This window comes from Vipera berus (genome assembly GCF_964194415.1).
Source record: "Vipera berus genome assembly, chromosome: 2".
Taxonomy (NCBI): Eukaryota; Metazoa; Chordata; class Lepidosauria; order Squamata; family Viperidae; genus Vipera; species Vipera berus.
Genome location: NC_138203.1, coordinates 204,383,615 through 204,400,096, shown reverse-complemented (window position 1 = coordinate 204,400,096; position 16,482 = coordinate 204,383,615). Strand labels below are relative to the sequence as shown.

Below are 16,482 nucleotides of genomic sequence, written 5' to 3'. Positions count from 1 at the left end.
TCCATCACAAATTAAAAAAAGTGGGAGCCGCGTGCGTGTGTCCATGCACGCGCATGCGCAAAAAAAGTTTTGCGCATGCGCAAAACGGTTTTTTGCGCATGCGTGGACTCACGCGGTTGCCATTTTTTTTAAAAGTGAGATGGAACCGGTTCCCGGTTGCCCGACGGCGACGGCCCGTCTGCAAAGCTGCCGCTTTCAGCAGCTTTGCAGACGGGCCGCGGCAGCTTCCTCAAAGAGCAGCGCCCCTGCCCATTCTGAGAGGTGCGCGCGCACCTCTCCGAACGACCGGAGGTGCGCGCGCACCTCCCCAAACCTTTGGAGAGGTGCGCGCGTACCTCGGTGCGAACGGGCAGAGGTGCCGCTCTTTGAGGAAGCTGTAGCGGCCTGTCTCCGAAGCTGCTGCTTTCGGCAGCTTTGCAGACGGGCCGCTACAGCTTCCTCAAAGAGCAGCGCCCCTGCCCGTTCGCGCGGAGGTACGCGCGCACCTCTCCAAAGGTTTGGGGAGGTGCGCGCGCACCTCCGGTCGTTCGGAGAGGTGCGCGCGCACCTCTCAGAATGGGCAGGGGCGCTGCTCTTTGAGGAAGCTGTAGCGGCCCGTCTCCGAAGCTGCCGCTTTCGGCAGCTTCGGAGACGGGCCGCTACAGCTTCCTCAAAGAGCGGCATCTCTGCCCGTTCGCGCGGAGGTACGCGCGCACCTCTCCAAAGGTTTGGGGAGGTGCGCGCGCACCTCCGGTCGTTCGGAGAGGTGCGCGCGCACCTCTCAGAATGGGCAGGGGCGCTGCTCTTTGAGGAAGCTGTAGCGGCCCATCTGCAAAGCTGCCGCTTTCGGCAGCTTCGGAGACGGGCCGCTACAGCTTCCTCAAAGAGCGGCATCTCTGCCCGTTCGCGCGGAGGTACGCGCGCACCTCTCCAAAGGTTTGGGGAGATGCGCGTGCACCTCCGGTCGTTCGGAGAGGTGCGCGCGCACCTCTCCAAACGGGCGGTGCCACTCTCCATTTGGAGAGGTGCGCGCGCACCACTGCCCGTTCAAAGAGGTGCGCGCGCACCGGGCGGCTGGGAGCCGCAGGAGACGGCTCAAAGAGCCGCATGCGGCTCCGGAGCCGCGGGTTGCCGACCCGTGGTCTAGACAGTATTAGGTTTGGTAGTAGCCAAGACTGACCTATTGACATTGGACATGGAATATTTACAGCTACAGCAATTCCTTTTCACAAATGCCCTTACAGATGTCATGAATATGATTAGAACATAGAAGCAACTGTGTACTTGCCTCATGGCTAAGGCTGCTTCCAGAGAGGTTTTTTAAAAACATTATCTTCACTTTCCATGATATACATAATGAAATGGATTACTAAGGGGAAACCTCTTGTTGGCCACTGTGGGAAGCACAGCAGTTACTGGCTACAACATTGTTGCAGAACAATTAACATTCCGACCAGAGGAGGATGGACCGTGGTTCATTTGCATGGTGAATATCAAAGAAAAGAAATCCAAGGCATATTCTATAGTAAAACCTTTAATGAGAAAACAAAAAACCTAAACTGACTACATTCTCTCATCATGCAAAAGAGAAAAGTAAGAAGTAACTGTGAGAAACTTTTTCTAGGCATGCGCACAAAACAGTCTGAAACCATAACATAGCTGGACATATGAGAGTCACTATGGTTACATGATAAGATAGTAACACAGGTGAAGAGAGCAGGGGAAAATGTACAGATAGAAATGAGCGAAGCTGGCAAAACTAAAAAACACACAGTGACATCCCCTTCTTTTGTCAGTGAAGCAGAAAATTAGATAAGGCACATCTTGCGCAGATACTCGTGTTGGGCTGTAGGAAGGGGTTTGTTCAGCATATCAGCAATTTGATCATGTGTAGACACATACTGCAATTTAACAAAACCTTGTTTAACTGCTTGTCTTATGTTTTGGTAACGGATGTCAATGTGTCTAGACCTGGAACCTGTAAAGCGATTTTCAGAGATATAAACCACAGATTCGTTGTCTTCCATCACAGTGATCGGTCGACTTGGAGGTGTCCAGATATCTGTGACTAAGGCATCAAACCACATTAGAGAATTACATGCATCTGAAACACAAGCATATTCAGCTTCTGTAGAGGAACAAGAAACAAAATTCTGTTTACGCACATGCCAGTAAACAGGACATCCATTTAAAAACATCATATAACCTGAAGTGCTTTTACGTGATTTTTTATCACTTGCCCAATCAGAATCTGCATAACAACATAGCTCTGCATAGTCAGTATGTGTGGGTTCTAACAATAACTTCTTTTTTTTTTATTGAAAAGTTTTTCAATACATTTTATCTTTAACAATCCCTCCCCCCACCCCCACCCAACCCTTCCTAGCCCTCCCTAACCCTCCCCCCTCCCCTTCCCCCCTCCCCGACTTCCCAGAGCTAAATACAAGGTATAAAAGTAAAATCAATCATAAACAACCATATGCTAACAACAATAAACCATTAAGTCTATCGCACTCTAGCTCATATGAAATGACTACAAGCAATACTAATATGACCTAAAGAAAAGAAAAAAGAAAAAACTTATTCAAATGCTAAATGAAACTTTTTAGTCCCATATTTGTTCTGGATATAATCAATCCACTTTTTCCACTCCATAATATAACGTTGTTGCGAATGATCTTTCAAATAAGCCGAAATCTTTGCCATTTCCGCCAGGTCAGAAACTTTTAGAGTCCATTCTTCTATAGTCGGAAGTTCCTCCTTCTTCCAATATTGACCTATTAAAAGTCTTGCTGCTGTAATTAAGTTCAACATCAACTTAGTGTCCACAACAGTAGTATCTGTAATTATGCCTAATAAGAACAATTACGGACAAAACTTTATCCTTTGCTTAAATATCTTCTGCATATTCCACCAGATTTTAATCCAAAAAGCCTTAACCTTTTTACAGGTCCACCATATGTGAAAATACGTTGCATCTTCGCCACCACATCTCCAACATTTAGGTTGATAGTTCGGATACATACTTGCAAGCTTTTTAGGATCTAAATGCCACCTATAAAACATTTTATAAAAGTTCTCTCTTAAGTTTTGAGCTTGTGTAAATTTTACGTTCCTCACCCAAATCTTTTCCCAAGTGTCCATTGTGATAACTTCTTGAATATTCTGAGCCCACTTTATCATACAATCTTTAACAAGTTCTGTTTCTGAGTCAATTTCTAACAATGCAAGATATATCCGTTTGATATGTGCTGGACCCTGATTTCTAATTTGCTTTACCAAATTTTCATCAGTCATTGAAAAACCAATTTTCTGGTCTTCTTTCCACCTGGCCCGTAATTGACCATATTGAAACCAAGTTTGAACAATCTTCTCATCTCATAAAAGATTATACGGCTTCAAACACCATACGTTCCTCTCCAAACTTAAGATCTCCTTGTATGTAGTCACATCATGTTTGAAGCCAACATTTATATTTTCTATTGCATGTTTCGGGATTGCCCACAACGGTATCTTGTAATCTAATTTATGTCTATACTTTTTCCAAACTCTCAGCAATGCCTGTCTTAAAATATGCACTTTAAACACATTATCTACCTTCTTATCATACAATAAATATGCATGCCAGCCAAATAACAAGTCGTGGCCCTCAAGATTTAATAATCTCCCTTGTGTCAAATTAATCCAGTCACTTATCCCTGACAATGCAGCAGCTTCATAATATAATTTAAAGTTGGGCATTTTAAGACCACCTCTTTCACGCGTATCCTGCATAATCTTAAGTTTAACTCGTGGCCTTTTCCCTGCCCATACAAATTTATTGATACCCCGTTGCCATTCCTCCAAATTTGAATCTTTTTTAAGAATAGGTATCATTTGAAATAAAAATAAAAATTTAGGCAAGACATTCATTTTCACTGCTGCAGGTTCTAACAATAACTTCATGTCTTTGGTGTGTTGTAGGTATCTCAATAATTTCTTAACACATGTCCAATGAAACTGTTTTGCCTTGCCTACGTGTCGTGATAGGAGATTAACACTAAGTGCAATGTCAGGTCTAGTCCAACTACTAATATATAGCAGCGACCCAATGACTGAGCGATAAAGTGTTTGATCCTCGAACTCAGGACTCGGTTCATGTGTCAAGTTGTGAAAGTCGGTTTGCATGGGTATACTCACTGGTTTAGCATCCTTCATGTTGCAGTGATGCAATAGTTGTTCAATCTTATCTTCTTGTGTAAGGCTGAACCCCTTCTGAGTTTTGGTAACTTGAACACCTAAATAAGTGTTAATATGTCCTAAAGACCTCAATGTGAAAAACTGTTGTAAAGCTTTAGGACAGGGGTGTCAAACTCAATTTCATTGAGGGCCGCATCAGCATTGCGGTTGCCCTCAAGGGGCCGGGTGGGTAGGGCCAGGGTGGGCGTGGCCTGCTGGGTGGGCATGGCCTGCTGGGTGGGCGTGGCTATAGTGCTTATGCCCTACTGGGTGGGCATGGCCAGCTCTACATTGTTCACATCAAGGGTGCCTATGGGGGCCTGGGCAGGAGTGGGACAGATCTGAGGGTCTCTGGCAGGAGGAGGGTCTCTGGGCCAGGGCCAAGGCAGTGGGAGCCGTTCCTGTTTCCAGGATGGCTTCGCGGGCCACAAAAAAACACTTCGCGGGCCGGATCTGGCCCCCGGGCCTTGTGTTTGACATGTCTGCTTTAGGAAAACATTCACTGATCTGCTTATTTGGACCAATATAAACAATATCATCAACATAAACAAGGATTACCTCATACCTCAAAAATAGCAGATTTTTTTTTCTTAACAGTTAAAAATAGTAAAAAAAAAAAGGACAGGTCATGCTGTTTTGCCTCTTAGTTCCTCTCAGATTGGAAACTTCAGCCCACTTTTGAGAGGGTTTCAGCAAGGGTTAAAGATCTTTTCAAATGCGTAAAATGGCCCCCAAAGAAAGAAAGAAAAGAAAAAAGAGCCTAGAAATGTCAATTCCCAGAGGCTGGAAAAGTCTCCATTTTCCTCCTCATTCTAGGCCAATTTTGTCATCCTTTCAAGATGGATTAGACTAGAAAACCAAAGTTATGAATGCTAACACTATTTTTATTATAAGGGTATAATTACAGAGTCTTGCAAGCCTGTATGTGCTCCCCCCTCCCTTTATCTTTATGAGAACTAGAGGGCATTAAGTCAGATGCTTTCTCAGATTACATTTTTGCCCTGGACTCAGATTTTTTTTTTTAATCTGACCATTGTTTTGATAGTGGCTCTTCCTCCTGTTCCTCATGGTTATTGTTTCTGCCTCTTACAGACTCTTAATTTTATGTAATAGCTACCCCAGTGGATACTGTACTGTTTAGTGCTCTGTCGGGGCTATGCTCTTGGCACAGCAATTTATTATCCCTGACAGGAAGTTGATTTACAATAGACCTTAAGCTCCCTGTTTGGCTTTTTAGGGGTTGGCGTTCTTAGCGGCCAGCTATTTGCCACTGGAGGGCATGATGGTCCTTTGGTGAGGAAAAGCGTGGAAGTATATGATCCTGGAACAAATACATGGAAACAAGTAGCAGATATGAATATGTGTAGAAGAAATGCAGGTATTTCCCTCCAAATTTTCTGTATCACTATTCAGGTATAAACAAAGCAATTAAGGGAAATATTAATACCAAGGATATGCAATAATAAATGTGTGCGTCTTTAAAGCTGTATATCACTTTTAATGACTTTAGCAATAAAAAGGTCATGATGTCTTATTTTAAATTAATGTTTGATTAAGTCTACATTAAGTCCAGCAGATTTGAAAATATTTGTAAAAGCAGTGTCAAATAAGGGAGTCTTCTATACATCTGTAACTTAGTGGGCAACCAAAGGGTTAGGAATCCAACAAGAGACCTGATTTGCAGGACATTTAATATATTTTTTAATTACAGGTTTCTATATCTTGGATTTGTAAAGAAATATGTTAAAATAAAGAGACACAGAGAGAATATTAAAATATTTTAAAATCACACTTTAAAAATGTTAGGATAGTCTGAAAGTACAACTTAAATAGTGATAGAACTATGGAGTTTACAGTAAAATATAATTTAAAAGCACATGTACAGAGTTTGGTAAGAGAAGGGATAAAACTGTAAGAATTAATAAATTTATTTTAAAGTATTTCCAGATATCTGAAATTTTACACTTTTTGTCTTGTGAAGCTCATCATTTGCTAGGTCTCAGAACAAGCATTTTAAATAGGGTGTACTTGTTTATTTTTAATTAATTAAATGTTAAACTTAAGGGGTATATAGTTCAATTCATTCTTATTGCAGAATGGATGCCATGATTAACAAATGAGTAATATGTGGGGCTTCATTCTGTATTTATTTAATTCAATTTCAAGACTGTTTCAAACCTATTCCTTACTAACTCTGGGCAGTTTAGTTAGAAGAGGGAAAAAATATAAAGGCTTTTGTTAATAGTTTGTTATTTTATTCCAGTGTTCCACTTATGAATAATTATAATTGTTATTGAGGTCTCATAGCTAACAATAATTTTTAGATCCATTTTTCATTTTTATTATTTTTCATTTTCATTTTTAATATGGATTACAAACACAACTATTAGTTGTCATCATTTGTTATGCCTGCAGGTTGGCTGGCTTTTCACAAATAATGTTTTCTTAATGGTTAGAAAAAAAGCAAAAAAAAAAAGGGTGCAAGCAGAAACCACTAGTATGACTGACAGAATGTGTGTGATTTCAGTAAATTGCGGAATAAAAGGTGTTAACAATAAAAATCAATTTTAAATTTGCCCTTCTGTCTTGCCATGACAGCAGCTATAAAAATTAGGACTTCTGCCGTACTGTTTTTCTTCTCTCTGTAGGTGTGTGTGCAGTGAATGGACTTCTTTATGTAGTTGGGGGAGATGATGGCTCTTGCAATTTGGCCTCTGTAGAATACTATAATCCTGTCACTGACAAATGGACACTATTACCAAGCAACATGAGCACTGGAAGAAGTTATGCAGGTAAGCAGTGCATTGGTTTAGATTGGTATAGAATAACAAATTGATTATATGTTGTTTTACTTCCTGCTATGGCTCTTGTTGACGACTGCTGATCATTTTCTTGACTGAATTGGATAGAATCCCAGATCTTTGCTATCTGTTTGTGTCTTCATTAGATTTATCCATCGGCAATTTAGCATTGTGCCATTGACATGTACATAACTATGTAATCTCCCCTTCAGGTATATTGAATATTAAATTGTTCTGGGTAGCCTTAGAATTTATATGATTAAACTTTCAGTGGCACTCTTAACCTTTAACTGAGCAGAATGATGCCACATAGGCCACCAATTGTTGAACCAAGGTATTTCAGATAGGCTAATTTACAGAATGCCTCTAAAATCTGGGACTCATGGCTCTTGAGGGAATGAAATATGGGAAAGTAGTGGCTCCTTCAGTTCTACTAGCTGCTGCAGTCATGTGATCTTCATTTTCAACATTAAATGACAGTTTCCCAGCCAGTCCCTCAATCCCTTTTTCCTCCCCCAAACAGCAGCAGGCATTTACCAATCCACTAGAAAAGGAAGGAAAGAGAAATAGGGAGGAAGTAACCTCCACACACACTTCCCAGTCCATGCCACCTTCTTGTGCAGTTCCACAACCTGTGCCAGCCCTGATCCATGCCATCCCCACACACTATCCCTGACCCCATGTACCTCCCCAGACCCATGTAGCACCTCTTGTGTACCCCCACAAACGCTCCCCCCCATGCCTGTCCTATATGTCTTCCTCTTGGTGCACACACCCTTCCCAACTTACATGACATTTCTTGTGCACCCCCACATACCAAGTCTTGATTGAATGCGCCCCACATACTCTCTCCCTTCCTCATTGAGCAACAGCCACTTTCCTACTTGCTGGCCTTGGGAGTTGCAACTTCCTGCTGGCCTCCTCATATGCTTTCTTCCTGCAAGCTTCCCACAAGTAAAATGTGAAGTTGGCAGGAATTGGAGGGAGGGAGAGAGGGAGATTTATGATGTACGCTGCCAGCTTCCCACAGGGAATGGGGAAGTTGGCAGGAAGTTGGAATTCGTTCCTGTTCCCACTGCTTTTTTGCCCACCCATGATCATTCTGTTTCTCTGTTTAAGTAAGGAAATATCTCGGAAACAATGGCCCAACAGGGAATGGGCTGCCTAATGTTTTAATAAAGATTGAAGTAGCCTTTAGTAAGAATAAATTTACAATATATTAGTACTTTCACAGTCTCACCTGGTTCTTATAGCAAATCTTGAAGATTCTCTCTCAAAATAGATAGAAGGGAGAGACCATTAAGACAGGCTTTGGAAAATGCGTAAGAAACTTGGGATAAATAAGTGATCTGTTAACTTTTCAAGTCCTAATGGCAATCCTTATGGAAGAGGCCCTATCAGAGCACATGGCCTATATCATCTGACCTATAATTATCCAGTAATATTAATAAAGAAGAGCCCAGTTGAAGTCTACTAAATAAAATGACAAGCCAAACTATAGCTTTGACTTTCAACAGTTTAGTTTCTGTGTCAGAATGTATCAGGGACACATCTAGGAGTAAAAAGACATCAGAAAAAGACTGCCCTTTTTCAAAAGGAATGAAGTTAGAATAAAGGCCTTAAAAAGAGATCTTAAAAAGACTGTAGTTTTTCAAGGGGGGTGAAGTTAAATAAAGCTCTAATTATACCCCATGCAGTAATTACATGACAGCAATTGGAATGAATAATAATTTGATGGCAGCTGGAATAAAATTGTCTCCCTGCATCCACTAAAACTGCTGGGATGCTTTTGGGGTCACGGAGAAGGTGTAATTCATTATAGAGGCTTGAAAAATATCTCCCACAATTTTTAAAACATCTCACCTGCTTAGTGTCTTTAGACACAATGAAAAGTGTATCTAGAATAATTTACCATTCAAGTCTGTCACTAACACATGGTGGTGATGTTTTTCAAGCCTTTACAATGAATTAGAACTTCCCCATGACCCCAACAGACCATCTTTTTTCTATTTTTATTAAAATGCAAATTCTTAATTAAAACACAATGTATTTTTTCTTAGCAGTTGCAGTATAATAGAGTTGGGGATTCGTTGTGTACCATAGCTGTGGGGCTGCCAGAAGCCCCTGAGCTACAATGAAAAGGCTAGTTCTGCCCAGTGCAAAACTGCACCCGGCACAGGGAAGCCACAGCCCAGCTGCAGTCGACGTTGACACCCTGCACTCGGAGGCCCCTGCTACAGTCCGCCACCCCAGCTGACTTTCAGAGTCTTTTTATTTCTGCTGCTGCATGCCTGGCCTGGCCTGGCCTTTCACAAGGGCATATGAGGCCCTCTTTCCCAGGTTTCATAAGGAAAATGCCATGTCTGATCTGGAGAAAAAAAAAAACCTCCTGTGGCCAGCAGCTGCCTCATGAAAGGCCAGGCGGAGCAAGAAGATGGTGAAGGTTGGCTAAGGCAACAGGGCCTGCGAAGTGGAAGCAGCCAAAAGGGCATAGATGGCAGGAGAGAGGTGGATAGAGGGAGTTGAAGAATATAAATTCATGAAGGGTTAGTGTTAGGGATAGGATTAGTGTGGGTGGGCTTCCAAGCACCTGAATTTTGATCACTACAACAGCCATAATTTCAGGGACTGGTTTGTTATCACTGCCGTAATTTTGACAGATCACTGAACAAATGTCTAGGACTACCTATATGATTGTTTTCGTTGTTTTTCATTTATCATTTTATAACCAAACAATCTATTTCTTAAAGGAAGCGAGTTAGCAATTTCTAGCAATTACTCAGTGATTAATTTAAAAACGGTGACAATTTTTGTTAATTGCTTCAGGGCAGTACAATATTATGCTTTCAGTCAGTAATACCTCCCATCAGTGGTATACGTATGGCAGAATAATATGCCTTTTTGGAATCTATCTGCTGCAACAATGATAAGCAAAGGAGACTTCATTTGTGAAAGACTCTCTAGTTGAAGACTCAAGATCTTGAATGTTTCTTGAAGTGAAAATTAGTCTCTAATCAGCTTGAATGGAATGCATTGAATACACATTTACTATCTCTCATGCAGGTGTAGCTGTGATCCACAAACCATTGTGACACCTATTTGTGTGAATGCAACGCAAGAAATGATGTCCGTCTAGCTTGAGGTGTTTTGGAAGAATCGGAGGATTTTTAATTGCCATACTAACACTGCACTTCTAGCCTGACAAACATATATACTAAGAACATCCCTTTCTGTTCAACATGCCACTGCTGGGAACAAATTCCAGAAATAAGGTGTTGCTTATTTTGTGGGTGTTCTGTTCTGTTCTTGTGTGAGCTGTTTTATGTACAGCCAGGATTGAGATTGAAGTGAATTTCTCAAGAAAGAGGATATGTTTCTCTACAGCTTGTGACTGGGAGAAACTTTTTTAAAGAATTCTTTACTACTGACAGTGAATTGAGTATTAGATATAATTTTTTACTTGGTTATAAGTACTTAATTACACCCACAGAAACTAGAAATTTCAAAATACCCATAAAAACTCTCCGGGAAGCAGGCCTGAAGTTTATTTGCTGTATTGTATCCAATCTGTGTACATATCCTACTTAACTACTGTAAATGTATAATTTTGGGTGCTGGAAGTATCCACTATATGATTTTTCTCTTGAGGAAAACCCCAAACTCATCAAATTGGCTTAATGAGCCAAATAGTATGTTTCTCTGAAGTTCAAATGCCCAAACACCAGAGACACCACTGAAATGTTGAGAGAGACCTACTGCTTTTTGAACAGACATTTTTCTTCAAGGTTGATTTTTTAATGGAATGATGGGGGAATGTAATATATTTGTTGGCAACAATTGAAAAACCAATTAGAAAAAGCAAGCTGGACCTGCAGTCTGTTTTTTGCTACTGTGATATTGCTTCATCTTCAACACTGTAGAATGATGGAAATATGCCACCAAATTCCAGAGAACTTTGCAACTTTTATAATGATTTGGGGATTTCAGGTGGGACCATACGCTACTTCAGGAACAGAAGCAGTAATGTGCCAGGATGATAAGGTACTACCAAGTAAAAGGGCAGAGGGAAATTGGGGCGAGGGTTTTCTGTGGAAATGCATCTTCAGAAGACGAAATAGGATATCAAGAAGACTGGAACAATCATCTAGGAAATCCCAGCTAAGCTTTGATTAGAAGGAACTGGATTCCTGCATATACTTCTCATGTATTTGACCATACATCATCAGTTGGCCAAGATATTTAGAACTTTTACGTGTCTTCCACTTCATCATTTAATTCTTCCAGCTAGAGCTATCATTTTAAATGTTATCCATACTTTTACTGTTCTTTGTGTAAAAAAAGTTATTTGGAATTAATTTATTCTAAAAAGGAAAGGTAAGTGACTCCTCGGAATAGGGAAAATATCCAGCTATACAACTTGACCTGTATCCGATTCCATTCTAGCTGTTTTTTAAAAAAATCAAAATTATTATCACATGGAAAATGATTCTTCCTAAAAAAATGTTAGCTATTTACTTCCAATTTTTCAGTCAGCTAATATTCCCCAAAGCACTATTTCCCTATTTTCCACTATCTTTTTCTTAAATACATTTTGTTTTATTTTGATTTAAGAAAAGCATTTGTCTTTCAGCAACTGTGAAACATTAGTGAAGCGGAAAATGCAATAGAACATAATTTTCAGTAGGTGTTTCTAAAGGCAAGACTGGATTATTATTTTTATAAGGGATTTCTTTTTTTTAAAAAAACCCCTCTACATCTTAAAGTTACTTTTTGTATATTGGAAGAAAGGGTATAGTATCAAAGGGTAAGAATGCACATAGAACAATCCTAGCTGCTATTTAAAACTCTTTGAGCAGTAAACTGATTATTGTCTGTTTAACACATACATACACATACATACATACATACATACATACATACATACATACATACATAAGGTAGAATATATAGCATTTTCTTCATTTGAGTTTCTTCCTTTTTACTAAGGTAGCCTGTCACTAAGGAATTGTTTTTCCGAAGCTGGGAACAAATACATTGCATCAATTGCATTTTCTGTACAGAGTTTGAGGATTAATGAAATACAGCTTTCTTTTCTCCACATAGGAGTTCCATCCAGAGTCATTGAATATGGACCTCCTGTGGCAAATCTCTAGTTCTGAGGAAGATTTGGGAATTCTGTGGAGATTTTGACAGGGCTTAGCCAGGCCTGGCTTGGATGTTTATTGCTGAGCAATAATGAGTTGAGTCGACATAGTTTAACTGAAAGCAAATAAGTTATATCCTGCCTGAAAATTAAATGTGAATTAGGACTTTGCATGTGATGGTAGTAAATAACATTCGGTGCTTTATAAACAAATAGACATGGAACAGGATTTAAACTTCATATTTTCCCCTCATTGCCCACACAAACCTCTCTAGAAGATCTACTGGACATCATAAATTTTGCTCAAAAATCTCCAGGGTGTTGTCTGAGTACAAATCTAGCTGTCCCCATTGGGCGAACATCTGGGTGTGATTTTGTTAATCCTGCCTGTAGCACATGTGAATCACTCAACAGGTGGAAAATGCTTCCAATAATCTGCACATGAAGACCACAGTATGTAAACCAGTTAAGTCTTTGAAATAACAATGAGATTTTTTTTCTTTGTTTTTGCTCTATGATGCTAATTGAGGCATTTGTGCAGTAGTAAGAGGCCATATTTACCTCATTTGATGATGCAAGTATTTCTACAAATGTATATGCATTAAAATCCAATTTCTTATCAAAGCTATATGCATACTACATTCCACCACTGATAGGCAATGTATTTTGCTGTCTAGCTCTACTATAAAGTAGCCCCTATGTTTGCATGTGACAAACTGGGTGTGTGTGTGTGTGTGTGTGTGTGTGTGTAGGAATTAGAAACTCGTATGCTGGCTGTTCATAAATGGCATTGGTTTCAACTAAGAGCCACTTATCACTAGCAAATGGTATGTGTCATTCTTCTGTGGGTAAACTTGCAGGGTTAATGCAAGCCAAGTGACCTCATTTCTCAGCTATGCAATATTAATAATTGTGACACAACAACCAGCTGCAATTGCCCTTTCAAAGCGCTTTTGAAATAACTTTCATTTGCACCATGCCAATTCTGAGCTGCAGCTTTTCAAAGATTGCCTTTTTATAGGGCTTGAAAATACAGCTTTAGAGCTGGTAAATTTAAATGTAATTATTTTTGTAAGATAATTCTTAATGAGTTCTTGGATCTCTTTTGATGTTGGTGGCAATTATGATTAGTGTCTAATCCTTACACCATGGGCCCAATTCTCATCAGCCATTTATTTATGATGGCTTATGGAAAGGACACAATCCTGCTCAATGTTAATTAACAGTGGACTGTTACCTCTGTATTAGTAAGATTTTGAACCAAGGCACATAGCTATGCCTGCATGTTTATTGGCTTTTTTTAAAAAATAGACATAATTTGGCTTCATTTTGTATGTCAGGATTGCTTTATTTTTCTCTTTGGTTCTCTAGTAACAACGTGCTCTGCAGCTAAATGCTAGAGACAAATTTAGAAGTAAAGTTTCTTTCCAAGAGGGCTTTGAGAGAGCTAATCTTATTCAAATATTACCAACTGAAGCTGTTTTACAATCTCCTGTCCAAAAGCTGACTCAGTGATTGTGAAATGATCTTCCATAAAACTTGGGTTATAGATGAAAAATTTAAAAACAAATGCAAAAGACTGTTTTTACGTCTGTGTTCAACATATGCTCCTAAACACTGCAGATTTTCCTTTTTGGAAGCTTCTGCCATAGAATTCCCCCCCCCCCCCGGACTTTAAAGGAAATCTGTATATGCCAACTTAATTGGCATGGATACACTATTTCCTCTTTAGTTTTCCCATTTTGGTTGCTGTTCTAGTTTTATTAGGTGATACATAAATGGGCTGCAAAAATCCAGAGTTTTCTGTATGTCTCTGTTGCCATCTAGTTGCTGCCTGGATTATTTTTTTTAACCAGAGATCAATAAACAGCCCAATTCCACTGATGTTTCAAACTTAAGAACTTTCAGCAGTTTAGAGGTTTGCAAGCAGTGAGCTCTTTGGACCAGCTTATGTCTAGATGTTAAAGCACAAAGTACTACTGTATTTAAAATGAATTCAGAAGCAAGTGCTGTATATGTGGCATCTGTAAATGGAGCTAGTTTCTCTGGCTTGTATTATAAATTAGCTGCTAGTTTTATTTGAATTTGGGTATAAATTGGCTTAGGTCTGTGGTGTCAACTGCATCATATTGAAACCGTGCCCACCCCATTGCCGTCAATGGCAAAAAAGTCACAATACGTCACTTGACATTACAAATTTGACACCCCTGGCTTAGATAAATCTTAAACAGGTTAACTGAATTGCATTTGTATTTAACTAGCTTTAGCCAGATTCTGTTATATAGATATTCAGTAGACCCTGAATAACACTGCATGATTAAGCAGTAAAAAGGGAATTATTTTTATTTTTTGCACTATATATATACTGAAGACTTGGGATATTATATTATTTACCTTTTCAATCAAATGAATGCACATGTCCACTACTTTAATGAGCTTGTTTCCTATTTATGGCTAGGAATCAAGACTTACTTGAAGGCACTGAAAAATAATTTTTAAAAAACCTTTTTAAAAAATCACATTTGGAGCATAACTCAAATTAACAGATTGGGGTAATATAAAGGGGCAGGTTGCCAGTAGCTCTTGCACAATATTAGTTTCTGAAAACACGAAATGATTACTTTTGGTTGAATTTCAGACATTCAGAGATTGTCTTGCAATCCAATTTCCAACTGGATTCCATAGTTTGTTCCTAAATTATCACTCCAAATTAGAGTTTAATCCTGGATTATGGATAGATGATGATTTGTTGCCATGCAAAATCAGGAGGGAACCTGTAAGATGCTGCTGGTGCTTATAATGGTTTGGTTAAGGATGACATCTGAATGTGCTCAATATAAGTACATAAGATAAGAATCCAAAACACTCTTTGTTTCCAATATCCTAAATTATTTTTCTGTGTGGTAGAAATAAACGCTAAGAGGTTTAATTTATAAATATAATGTTTTAAGATACAGTTTAAGATTAACAGAAGATTATAAAGGCAAAGCTTTTTTTTAAAGAATAAACTAGACTGAGATACAATGTAGCTGTGATCCTGTAGTATTTACAGCCCAATCCTCTGCATGTTTACTCAGAAGCAATTTTCATTTTAAACAATGGGAGTTAATTCAAAATAGACCTGCACAAGATTGCAGTTGTAATTAGCTTAATGGGTTGTCCCCTTCAATCACATTGGCACATGACATTGATTTGATGACTCTTTATACCTGATTACTGCTGTGGGAGGAACTGGTTGCTGGTGCGATTCTGTTTTTCCCACTTGCCTTTCTTTCAGCTTCAAGACTTCATAAAACATGTTAACCTGTCAACAGGAAGTTATATGTACTTTCTAGCACATTGAATTTTGGTTGAATAAAGTTGAGCAAATGAAACTGATGTTTTATTTTTTCTGATCCTGTCAAAGATTTCAGTGAGAGAAAATGTGTGGAAGTGTATTTTTTTTCCCAACGATGAAGCTTCAGTACTATCACTTTCTGCATCCATGCAATTACAACACATGCACCTTATAACTTAGCTAGCTCTATGATTAAAAACTCTTGCCTTTCCTGTTCCTTCAGGTGGCCAATAGAAACATTTTTTTGGGGGGGAAAAATTATATTAAAGGCTTTGGTAAGGTGCCCATTGCTTGGAATGAGTAAGAAAAAGGCAATGAAAACGTTGGCTGAAGTGAATTCTGTCTGCAAGAGATCTTCAGGAGAAACTGCTTAAAGTTGTATAAAAAGTGGCAAGCTGTAACTGCACTGCTGTGGGAATTGATGGGTTGAGAAACATGGATACAAACAGCCTGAGAAAGTTTACAAACCAATCTCTTGAGAGCTTTAGTTGCTCCAAATTTCATTGCTTGTGGAAGTTGATCTGCAGTCTTCCAAAACTCCCTTTTGAGTACATACTAAATTGTCTATGGCAGGGATAGTCAACCTTGCTCTTTTATGACTCGTGGACTTCAAATCTCAGAATTCCTGAGCCAGCATAGCGTAGCTGGCTCAGGAATTCTGGGAGTTGAAGTCCACAAGTCATAAAAGAGCCAAGGTTGCCTACTCCTGGGCTATGGCAATGAAGAGCAGTTGTGTGAATTAAGCATTTTATATATTTATTCATAACTGATGCACACTCAATTGTTCTTATGCTCAGATGTGCATAGCGCTGTAATCTACATATACAGTTGTGGGGAAAAAACATGTCAGGAAGTAGTTGAGGGGATCTCACTATATAGCTGTTTCTTGTATTAGCAGTTACATTGACAACATGTATACTCCACAATATTCTTTGGGGAGAGGCTCACAAAACTACCCCAAAAAGAATATCCAGAGGAATGTCCACCTGTTTCCACTGTTGATT

At 39.4% G+C, this 16,482-nt stretch overlaps 1 protein-coding gene across 1 annotated transcript in view; it reads left to right on the top strand.

The window, feature by feature from the left end:
- KLHL3 (kelch like family member 3) overlaps window positions 1-15,509 on the top strand; it is a 76,808-nt gene extending 61,299 nt beyond the window's left edge. The window contains exons 14-16 of the mRNA XM_081320508.1: window positions 5,435-5,575; window positions 6,846-6,989; window positions 10,062-15,509. Coding sequence (XP_081176634.1) covers window positions 5,435-5,575; window positions 6,846-6,989; window positions 10,062-10,090 — 314 coding nt within the window. The 3' untranslated portion in view covers window positions 10,091-15,509. The remainder of the gene's footprint in view (window positions 1-5,434; window positions 5,576-6,845; window positions 6,990-10,061) is intronic.
- Window positions 15,510-16,482: the final 973 nt, after the last annotated feature.